At 47.8% G+C, this 11253-nt stretch overlaps 2 protein-coding genes across 7 annotated transcripts in view; one reads left to right on the forward strand and one right to left on the reverse strand.

Annotated features, from left to right (window-relative positions):
* Positions 1–4663, forward strand: part of USP30 (ubiquitin specific peptidase 30) — a 31529-nt gene extending 26866 nt beyond the window's left edge. For 2 of the 4 annotated variants that reach the window (XM_024120891.3, XM_007129495.4), the window contains 2 exons: positions 1603–1723; positions 2217–4663. In XM_024120891.3, the coding sequence (XP_023976659.1) occupies positions 1603–1723; positions 2217–2481 (386 nt within the window). In that variant the 3' untranslated portion in view covers positions 2482–4663. The remainder of the gene's footprint in view (positions 1–1602; positions 1724–2216) is intronic. The other 2 variants (XM_007129493.4, XM_007129494.4) reach the window with 2 other exon arrangements.
* Positions 4664–4802: 139 nt separating this feature from the next.
* Positions 4803–8786, reverse strand: ALKBH2 (alkB homolog 2, alpha-ketoglutarate dependent dioxygenase). Of its 3 annotated transcripts, none has more exons than XM_024120893.3 (4): positions 8651–8786; positions 7785–8226; positions 6797–6995; positions 4803–5142 (listed from the first exon to the last, which is right to left on the reverse strand). In XM_024120893.3, exons 2-4 carry the CDS (start codon positions 8059–8061, stop codon positions 4836–4838), a joined length of 783 nt encoding a protein of 260 aa, XP_023976661.1. In that variant the 5' UTR covers positions 8062–8226; positions 8651–8786; the 3' UTR covers positions 4803–4835. The 3 variants fall into 3 exon arrangements, with proteins under 3 accessions (XP_023976661.1, XP_023976660.1, XP_007129554.2); XM_024120892.3 differs by having other exon boundaries at positions 8601–8786; XM_007129492.4 differs by having other exon boundaries at positions 7785–8786.
* Positions 8787–11253: the final 2467 nt, after the last annotated feature.

Raw genomic sequence — 11253 nt, forward strand, 5'->3', positions numbered from 1 at the left:
AAGATACTTGATACGACTTCAATTTTCTTCAATTTACCAAGGCTAGATTTGTGACCCAAGATATGATCTATCCTGTAGAATGTTCCATGAGCACTTGAGAAGAATGTGTATTCTGTTGTTTTTGGATGGAATGTCCTATAAATATGAATTAGTCCGTCTTGTTTAATGTGTCATTTAAAGCTTGTGTTTTCTTATTTATTTTCATTTTGGATGATCTGTCCATTGGTGAAAGTGGGGTGTTAAAGTCCCCTACTATGATTGTGTTACTGTCGATTTCCCCTTTTATGGCTGTTAGTATTTGCGTTATGTATTGAGGTGCTCCTATGTTGGGGGCATAAATATTTACAATTGTTATGTCTTCTTTTTGGATCAACCCCTTAATCATTATGTAGTGTCCTTCTTTGTCTCTTGTAATAGTCTTTTTTAAAGTCTATTTTGTCTGATATGAGAATTGCTACTCCAGCTTTCTTTTGATTTCCATTTGCATGGAATATCTTTTTCCATCCCCTCACTTTCAGTCTGTACGTGTCTCTAGGTCTGAAGTGGGTCTCTTGTACATCCTCCCTTGAAGCTAATTATTGAATCGGGTCCCAGTGAAGCCAGGTAGCTATTATCACTCTGTCTCACTGAAGAGAAAACCGAGGCTCCCAGAGGCTGATTGGTCCAGGGGCAAACAGCAGACAGGGGATCTGGTACTGGAATGAAGTGTTGGGACAGTTTTTTGGTTTTGTTTTGTTTTTGGCTGTGTTGGGCCTTCGATTCTGTGCGAGGGCTTTCTCTAGTTGCGGCGAACGGGGGCCACTCTTCATCGCGGCGCGCGGGCCTCCCACTGTCGTGGCCTCTCTTGTTGCAGAGCACAGGCCCCAGACATGCAGGCTCAGTAGCTGTGGCTCACGGGCCTAGTTACTCCACGGCATGTGGGATCTTCCCAGACCAGGGCTCGAACCCGTGTCCCCTGCATTGGCTAGTGGATTCTCAACCACCGTGCCACCAGGGAAGCCCCGTTGGGACAGTTTTGTAAAGGTGTTGTATGTAATATGTTCAGTTCTTCGTAAATGAGGAAAACTCACCGACTTTCAAGGCTCCAAGCCTGAACTCGCCACCCGTGTGCCAGGACTGTCTTCCCTGCAACCTCAGGCTTTCCCCATTTAACACCCCTTACTACCATTATTCTTTCTTACATCCATTTGTGTGGCCTGGCAGGACATCATTCACAGGGAGACCGAGCTTTGTCCTTTCTCAGCAGGGCAATAGTTTAACATTGGGAGCAGCTGGGGTGGGAAGAGGGCCCAGTTTTAAATCAAGGACCTCTTTTCCCTGGCAGGGGTGCAGGTCTTTAGCAAACAGGGCTGGGAATCTCAGAGATTCACAGAGCTGTCAAAGTGAGCAGGAGGCTAGGAGCTGGGTACATTTTTTCCTATTTGGGATTAAAACAGGCAGAGACGAAAAGGAAGTTTTATGAATCAGCATAGTACAAAATCAAGTATCTGTTTTTCCTTTGTAGCCTTATTGGGGAGTTCAATTTCAAGCTAATCCAAACCATGTTTTGTTGACCCAGAGCTGCTGCTCACTTTCATTGCCTGCGGCCTTTTTCTCTTGCAGTTCGGAATCCCCCGGGGGGCCCCAAAACACAGATTTTCGTGAATGGCACCTGTTCCCCGTCTTTCTTGCCCACGCTGCCTACCCCGATGCCCTTCCCCCTCCCAGCTGTTCCTGACTACAGGTGAGCCACTTTTTAGATGCATATGCCTCATTCATGGATGGCTTTAAAAATAAGAATTATAAAGTCCATGAAATGTAAATGTTACGTGTATATGTGTATACATGTACATATGTATGAAAGTATGTACACAGAATATAAAGAAAGAAATTTTAAAAATTTTGGGGACACCACCTAAAGATAGATCACCAGTTAAATCTTTGTCTTCCACTCTGTAAAGGGGTGTGTGTGTGTGTGTGTGTGTGTGTGTGCGCGCGCATATACTCGCCCGCGCGCGCATATACTACACAACATACATACGCTCACAGAATGGACAGTTTACCAGGCCGGTAAATACAGGTCTCTGTTTCAGTGGTTGCACAGTATTCAGTTGTATAGCTGTACCGTTGTGTCAGTGCCCTATGGCTGAACATCTAGGATGTTTTACTCTTTGCTTTGGCCTCTAAACCTTCCTTGTTTTATTTGTAAACCACTGGCATTTGTTCCTACCATTCAGCTCCTCCACGTACCTCTTCCAGCTGGTGGCAGTTGTTGTCCACCACGGAGACATGCACTCGGGACACTTCGTGACCTACCGACGGTCCCCGCCTTCGGCCAAGAACCCTCTCTCCACCAGCAACCAGTGGCTGTGGATTTCTGATGACACCGTCCGCAAGGCCAGCCTGCAGGAGGTGCTGTCCTCCAGCGCCTACCTGCTGTTTTACGAGCGTGTTCTTTCCAAGATGCAGCACCAGAGTCAGGAGTGCAAGTCTGAAGAATGACTCTGCCCTGGCCCCGAAGCTAGAGCTGATGGCTCCGTCCAAGCTGTGTGTGTATGTGTGCGTGTGTGTGTGCTGTGGCGTGTACGTGCAAGCAGCCCCACTAGAGTCCTGCAGCCTTCTGGCATGTTCTAAGAGCAGGCTCCACACAGGAGCTGGTGGCCCCGATTCACACGAGGTCAGGCTCCCCGCACAGCTCTGCCCGTGCGCACCAGGGCGGCGGTGCCGGGCTAGGAAAACAGTCATCGCGTCTAGAGCGCGTCTTGTCACTCACCTGATCCAGGTAATTAAAGGAAGCCAGACTCCAGAAGCCACCTTTTTTAGATTCTGATACATTAGGTGTTCTCAGAGGGGAGTTAACTTTGTCTGATCCTCCAACGTTTCAGCATAGATCTTTTATTTTTAATAAGCAGTCCCATAAAGATGGTTGAATTAGTGAAATTATTAAAGGCAACAACTTCGAAGAAAAAGTGCCTTTCACTCTCAATTGCTTTTGTAGCATGTCCCTTCCGGAAAATACACCTCATCTGGGAATCATATAAACAATTTTTGAAAAGCTCTGTACCTTCCAAACTTACCGAATGGAGAGCAACAGCACAGTTGAAAGACGCCTGATGCACACCCACCTTCCGTTTTTATATGTCTTTTTCTAACCTTTCGATTCTTTATATGTAGTAAAAGCTCATTTGCCAAATCTGCCCCTCGGGGAAATTCTTTCTCTACTTTGTCAGTTACAAGTGACCAGCTTTCTCTTTGCCGTTATCTTCTGTATCCTGGACTCCGAGGTGTGATTATCGCCTATTATAAAACTGTGTGAACAGCCAGAACTCGGTGGCCTGTGTGCCACACCTACGACTCCTCCGCTCTGTAGAAAACCCTTTCTCACACAAGGACCCCACGGTGGACAGCTATTCTCATCTATTGATTTATTGCCCATGAAGAGCTCCTGAGGTTTACAGGTGGAGCCGGGGGCTGTGTGAGAAAGACAATCCTGGCCTCCATTTGAGAGCTGGATTCTGAAAGACGGGCACTGACCTTGGGGCTGCTGCCTCTCTGGACCTCAGTTTCCTCATCTGTAAAGTGATGAGTTAGATTCCATGACCATCCAAGTCCAGCCTTCCCACAAAAAAGAAGTTTAAAAAAACTTTTTGAACATAAAATTATGGCTGATATCTAGTACTGTCATTCTGTTCTAGGTCCATATTCTAAATGTATTCGTTTCCAGTAGCCTCATACAAAAGGCCTCTCCTGGGCATCCTCCCCTCTCTTCAGGTAAGTCTAATGAAGGCAGCCCAGGGCCGAAGGAATTTTCATGACACAGGGGTATCTATGTTTTAGCTAGGCTCTTTTATTTAAAACAAAAAACAAATGCAGACTGACTCTTCAGAGATAAGATTTGGAATCAGACGCGTCCAAAAGGTCACCTGAGGTCAGGCTGGGGACTGTGCTTCCCCTGGTGGGGACCAGCTGGCAGACACTTCCAGACAAGGCCTTGGTGTCAGCTGAAAGCGCGCTAGAGGCCCAGGTGATCCTGAGGACTCGGAACTCTCGCTATTGACGGAACGGACTGTGAAGTTCTCCAGGCCACACACCTCAGGGAGAAAGCAGCCGCACAAAGCTTCTGGTCTGTTCACGGCAGACGTCCCTTCCTGACTCCTCACAGACCCCGGCTTTGACGGTGAAAGGCACGTCCCCGTGGTACCCGCGTCTGGGGGAAACAAATGCTCAATCACGTGACCTTAACCTGCCTGGCAAAGTTGTAGCTTTGAGCAGCTGCTGCTCTGCCGCCGCTTACGCTCTGCAATCTGCCATTAAAGAGAGATGCCGGGCATGAACGGGGCTCATCCTTTTAGCGTTCAGTTGTAGGCAGATCTTTGGTCGGAGGGATTGAGCCACGGCTGTAAATGTGAATGATCTCCGTGCAAAGTCTCTTCCCCTGACTTACAGGCGACTTTCTCATTTTTGGTAAATCATTAGGCATTAAGTAGCCCCCAAATACTCTTACTTCTAGCTTTAGGTTATTTACAAAGTCGCTTCTTTTTGCAAAAACCTAAGTTAAACTCATAGTTTATGCCGTAATAACTGCTGATTTATGTTTTTGCTGAAGGTACCTTTTGTATCTGCTGTGTATTATAGCAATAAAAGAATCGTTTTGTTAGGAAAGAAATCAACCGGTATTCTTTCATAATTCACCGACTCGATACAAACATCCTCTTTCTGAGTTCAGCACTGTATGTAAGAAGCCCTGCGCTTGGGTTAAACCTTTTCCATGTTCCCTGTTGGTAAAGGAAATGCCAGCTCCCTCTTGGAGTAGAGAAGGAAGGAGCTAACAGAAGTACTAGCTGTTAAAAACGTTTTTACTTCGTAATAGGCAGGATTTTCCGAAATGTCAGGTTGACCCGGGGAGCCAGAATCTTCTTTCGGACGGGGAGACTGTGGTACCAGTGAGTGTTGGTTGGGTGGTTCATCATCAGTAAGCTTCCATGGGCCAGCTGGAGCCTGACCACCCCCAGCCTCCGGGAGGGGTGCTTCCCCCGGGAATCCTTATGCCGGAAGAAGAAGTCTCTGCAAGCCCCAAAGGAGACAGAGGCGATGGGGCTCCCAGGAGCCAGTTCTCTCTCATCATCTCTGTGCTCACCAATGTGGTCGCGGCCGTCTTTGTACCTGCAGTGAGAAAACAAGCAGAGTTCACAGAACAGCCCTCTGTGGAAACGTGCCCACACCCAGAGCCCTCGTTTGCCTGCAGGGAAACAGTGCCACAAGCACAGGTTTCTGCTGGGGCTGGAGGGCTGTATCTAGTCCACAGATGAGGCAAGCCTTTCACTTTGTTATCAGCCCTCTTTGATCACACGCTTTAAAACCGATAGGGAATTCCCTGGCCGTTCAATGGTTAGGAGTCTGCGCTTCCGCTTCAGGGGGCCCAGGTTTGATCCCTGGTCAGGAAACTAAGATCTCACAAGCCACGTGGCATGGCCAGGAAAAAACAAACAAACAAACAAAGCACACCAATAGAGGCCAAACACCAGTCTTAAGAGTTCTCCTGCAGGGTTCGTTATGTATAAACCTTCATCGCTTAAGACGGTTTCTCCCCACACTTACCATAAAACCCGCATTCCTCGCCCAGTCTGGCCCCTGCCGGCCTCTGAGCTCACCCCGCTTTCCCTCATTCACTGCTTTCCGGCAGCGCCAGCGGGATCTCCGCTCGAGACACCCAAGCTCCCTGTGCTCTCCCTCCAGGTGCCTGTGTGGCTCCCACCCTCTCTCGGTTTAGGTGTCAGCTCGAACGTCACCCCTCCGTGAACCCTCCCCTAACCATCTTCCCTTAAACCCAGAGCTCTCAACCACGGTGACTCTGCCCCCCAGGGGGCACTAGGCGATGTCTGGAGACATTCTGGTTGCTCTGACCAAAGGGACCCCTGAAAAAAATGCACCGTCTAAAAGCTGAGAGTTATGTTTCATTCCGCGGACAAAACCGAGGACTGAAGCCCAGGAGGCAGCCTCTCAGCCAGCTCTGGGGGACTGTTCCGAAGAGGTAAGGGGGGAGCCGACAAAACACGGCCGTTGGAACGTCAAGATAATTACTGATAATTAAAAGAACACCAGACATCTCGAGCTAAGGAATTTAGTGCTTTTCTGTGTATGGGACAGTCCGGGCTCGCTGAAATCATTCCTTTGCGATGCACCTCAGCTCTCTGGGGCCAGTATCCTGTTCTTTCCCATCCTGAGTCCCCTCAGGGGGCACCACTGGGGGTGGCTGCCGAGGCTGAGGGCTTGGCAATGGGTATGTCTCCATCCTGAGTTCCCTCAGGGCTACAGTGGCTTGATGGCCCAGCATCCTTTGTTGGATGATATGGCAGGCAACATTTTTCATTCACAGGGTGGTACTGGCATCTGGTGGGTGGAGGCTAGGGAAGCTGTCCAATGTCCTGCAACGCGCAGGTCAGCCCCAGAAAGAGGATTATCTGGCCCAAAGCATCAAGAGGGCTGCTGCTGAGCAACCCAGACTCCTTCCTCCCAGCCGTTCTTAGATCAGCCCGTTTAATTTTCTACGAGACGCTTATATCATCGTCTGAAGTTATCTTGTTCACCTGTTCATCAGTTTGCGGCCTCTCACTCCCGCCATGGTTAAGAGCTCCATAAAGACTAATTGCTTGTGTTCCACTACCACGCCCCTAACTACACTGAAGAATTATTTGTTGTACAAATGAGAAAAGTACGGTGGAATCCTAAACTCTTCTTTCTGGAAGAGACAGGAGATTTATAAAATTCAAGTCCACTGTCCTAAAAAGTAAAAGGTAAAAACAAGTTAGGGTGTCACCTGTTCACAAGCACGAAGTTGAAGGTCTGTCCAGTCACTACAGAAACGCGATCCCGGATGCGCTCTAGGACAGGGACCCAGGGCTTTGGAGACAGAGTAAGGCCTGAAAAGGTGTAGGCCAGCCCAGCATCACCGTATGTCGCCTGCTTCCTTGGGACGTTGTGCCACTTCCCAAACACCTGGACCCTGGCCAGCGCACCTGTGCAGGGGAAACATGGCAGCGCCTCAGACAATCCACACTCACTCCCTGAGTATTCAGAAAAGGAAGTAAAACAGGAATGACCTCTAATACCCCGACCGGGGACCCCCTCCTCAAAAGTCATCGTGGCTCGCCCAAAACGTTCATGTGAGGACAGTGATTCTTGTCCGACACTTGGTCCAAGTTTTTTATAAAAACACCCTAACTTAATTGCTCACTAGACCCGTAATACAGAGGCTGAAATTGGAGCAAAATGAAGTTAGGTTACACGCTAGCACGGTGATTTTGCCAGCTGTGGGGACAAAGGGCGTGGGCATCGATGGAAGATGGCGCTAACGCCGCTCAGGATGGAGGCTGGGTCTCCTGTGGGCATTTCTACGTCTCGCCGTCCCCGTGCCCTGCCACCTTGCAGCGGTTCTGTGTGTGTGGTCCCCGGATCAGCATCATCTGTAGCACCCGGAAACTCTAGACACTAGACCGCAGGGGCAGGGCTAGCAATGGTGTTCTCACAAGCAACAAAATCCTCCAGGTGATGCTGAGAACCTCGTGCGTAGGAATCACCTGGTAATTTACCATCTCTCCGCTCTCAGTGGACAGGAGATCCCTGTTATTAAGTCTGTATCCCAAGCACCCAGCAAGTTGCTTGGCCCAGAGGTGCCCGGAATATGTGTTGAGTCAATTAACAAACTCATCCGTAATTAATGGCTCCCGGGTTCAGATTTCCCTAAACATGGACCACTAGTTTTATCCAACAAGCCTTCCACACACACCCCACCGTCCCCTGCTTACCTGTAAAATATTCCACTTCTTTCTCCAACTCTTGGAAAATCTCATCTGCTTCGGCTTTGCCAAACAGGACTGTGTAATCGCAGTCCAGGCCCTCGGCTCCAATGTGCCTCCAGCTGAGGCCTGCCGAGTGCACTCCATTCCCCGGGGCTGCTCTCCTGGGCTTTTTCCTGCTGGTCTCCTCGTCTTTTGCCAACCCTGCTGGGCCTCCTCCGGTCTGCCCTTGCTCCCTCTTTCCCATAAGGCCCCTGACAGCCCCCTTCACCAGGAATCTGTCCATCTAGTCTCCACAAAGCAAACACCTGGTAGCCAGTGGCCAGGCCAAGAGAGAGAGAGAGAGATTGCCCAGGCTCTGTCCCAAATGCCAAAATCCACTCTGCAAAGTGGTCTCACAGTGGCATTCCTCCAGTTTTTAAGTTTCCATTTTAAGGTTTAACACTATGTCCTATAAAGGAAGTAAGAGGAGGTTAAAGCTGGAAGGATCCCTCCCACACCTGGGTAGGTATTAGAATCAGCTGCCTAGCTTGCAAAACCCACGTACGCCTGCCCTCCACCCGCAAACATCCGAATTTTTAAAGAAACACCCACCCCCGGAATTCGCACGCCAATGGCAAACTTGGAAACTTGCAACCCAAACCCTCACTTTACATATGGGGAAACTGACACACTGAGAGGGGGAGAGGTTTGCTCAAAGTCACCCAGAAAAGCATGTCTCTCTCTCCCTTCCACCCTGCAAAGGACAGGCTGGGGGGTGGGGGGTAGATAACTGGCCGGCCTCCCACACAAGTATTAAAACAGGTTAAGTACTGCGATCCTTACACGGACTTGATTCTGAATCTAAATGTAACAAAGGTTAAACGTGGTCATACACCAGCACGACGAATTCTGATAGAAAATAAGAATTGTAACACGTGCGGGGGGTGGGCGGTGCCGAGGGTTCTCTTTAAAAATCTCAGCTCCCGCGAAACTCCGCTTCTCCCAGACACTCTAGAAAGGTCCTGCGGGAAAGAGGAAACACTTACCCCCTCTATAGAACTGCTTCCGGGTAGATTTCAGCCGCGAACTGGAGAAAATCCAGGCAAATCTGCAAAACAAAGCGGTGGGCGGCCTCCGGGCGCCACCTGTTGGCCCTCCGGGCGCGTTGCAAGCTGTTGTTCGGTATCATCTCTCCCGGGGGATTAATTTCCTTTGCTGACAAGGAGTTGGGCCAACCAGCATATAGTCGCAGATAGGAGCACGAATTCTGCAATCAGACCCCGTAACTTCCATTTCTGTCTCCTCAACTGTAGCTGTGTGGCTCCTACAGGTCACTTAACCCCTCTGGGCTTGAACTGCCTTCTCTAAACAGTGGGGACTACAAAACCTATGCCATGAGAACACCATGAGGAGTAAATGAGAGGATGTGTGAGAAGGGCTTCTGTGCTTCAAACAGATGTCAGCTTTCATTATCACCAATTTTTATTTACTCTCTCTCTTGGCCAGTGGAATGAAAAAAGGTTGGGGGCTTTGTTTTGAATCTTCTTAGCGTCCAGCTCTGCAAATTTTGACAGTTGTGTGACCACACCACAATCAAGATCTAGAATTCCATCATCCCATAAAATTCTCCCAAGTCTCCTAGTTATCAACTCGCCCCCTTACCCAGCCCCTGGCAACCACTGATGTGTTTTCTGTCCCTAGAGTTTTACCTTTTCCAGAATTTCTTGTGAATGAAATGATACAATATATAGGCTGTGTCTGGCTTCTTTCACTTAGCCTAATGCTTTTAAGATGTATCCATGTTGTTCGTATCAGTTTATTCCTTTTTATTGCTGAGTAAGCTGCCCTTGTACTCATGCCCTACAATTTGTCCGCCCACTTGCCACTTGAGGGGCATTTGGGTTGTTTCCAGTTTGGGGAAAATACAAATAAGGTCACTATATCTATTCATGTACAAGCTCTCCTGTGAATATAGATTCCAATTTCACTTGGGTAAATATGTAGGAGTGGGATCGCAGGGGCACATGGTAAGAGTATGTGTCACTTTATACAAAGCTGCCAAACTTTTTCAAAGTGGCTTTTATTTTCTTATTTTAAAAATAATTTTAAACTATGAGCATCTTTTCTTCTTACACATCAAGCTTCTTGTCCTAGGTGCTGGAACACAGCAGTAACAAGGGTCAAGTCCCTGCCCTCACCCAGGTTACATGTTGGAGATGGAGACAGAAATAAACAAGGAGAGAATAAATAAGATTATTTTATTTTATTTTGGCCACACCACAAGGCATGCGGGATCTTAGTTCCTCGACCGGGGATCAAACTCGCGTGCCCTGCAGTGGAAGCGCAGAGTCTTAACCACTGGACCTCCAGGAAAGTCCCAATAAGATCATCTTAGATAGTACAGAAGCTATAAAGAGAGTGACCTGCTAGAAAGTGGGGCAGGAGGAGAAGGCCCTCCAGAGGCAGGGTCTTGAGCTGAGACCTGAGGTTTTCCAGGCAGGGGAACAGTGCGTGCAAGGTGTAAGACCACACAAGGGACAGCTGGGTATGCCTGGTGACCGTGCTGAGAACCAGACTCATCATGTCACAGCAGCTGGGCTTCTGTGAGAGGGCGAAGCAGCCTTGCCAACTGGTACGAAGCAGGGATTTTTTTTAGACACCATTTTTAAAAGTTGAAGTATAGTTAATTTACAATGTTGTGTTAGTTTCAGGTGTACTGCAAAGTGACTCAGTTATATATACATACATATGCATATATTCAATATATAAACGTATTCTTTTTTCAGATTATTTTCCATCATAGGTTCCATTGAATATAGTTCCCTGTGCTATACAGTAGATCCTTGTTGTTTATCTATTTCATATATAGTACTGTGTATAGGTTAATCCCAAACTCCTAATTTATCTCTGCCCCATCCCCTCTGGTAACCGTAAATTTGTTTTCTATGTCTGTGAGTCTATTTCTGTTTGGTAAACACGTTTATTTGTATCATGTTTTTAGATTCCACATATATGTGATATCATGATATTTGTCTTTCTCTGACTTCACTCAGTATGATAATCTCTAGGTCCATCCATGTTGCTGCAAATGGCATTATTTCGTTCTTTGTTACGGCTAATATTCCACTGTGTGTATATACCACATCTTCTTTATCCATTTATCTGTCAATGGACGTTTAGGTTGCTTCCATGTCTTGGCTATTGTAAATAGTGCTGCTATGAACATTGGGGTGCATATACCTTTTCGAATTAGAGTTTTGTCCCTATATATGCCCAGGACTGGGATTGTTGGATCACATGATAACTCTATTTTTAGTTTGTTTAGGGAACCTCCATACTGGTCTCCACAGTGGCTGCACCAATTTACATTCCCACCAACACTGTAGGAGGGGTCCTTTTTCTCCACACCATCTCCAGCATTTACTACTTGTAGATGGCCTTTCTGACTGGTGTGAGGTGATACCTCATTGTAGTTTTAATTTGCATTTCTCTAATA

The sequence above is a fragment of the Physeter macrocephalus genome, chromosome 19 (assembly GCF_002837175.3).
Source record: "Physeter macrocephalus isolate SW-GA chromosome 19, ASM283717v5, whole genome shotgun sequence".
NCBI classification, from domain to species: Eukaryota; Metazoa; Chordata; class Mammalia; order Artiodactyla; family Physeteridae; genus Physeter; species Physeter macrocephalus.

Excerpts from the sequence above, each read along its gene's own strand:
- ALKBH2 (XM_024120893.3), bottom strand. The coding sequence starts at position 8,061 with ATGGACAGATTCCTGGTGAAGGGGGCTGTCAGGGGCCTTATGGGAAAG. Across the intron at positions 6,996-7,784 it reads AGAAGTGGAATATTTTACAG|GTGCGCTGGCCAGGGTCCAG; the intron begins GTAAGCAGGGGA and ends TCCCCTGCACAG. Across the intron at positions 5,143-6,796 it reads AACTTCGTGCTTGTGAACAG|GTACAAAGACGGCCGCGACC; the intron begins GTGACACCCTAA and ends TTCTCACTGCAG.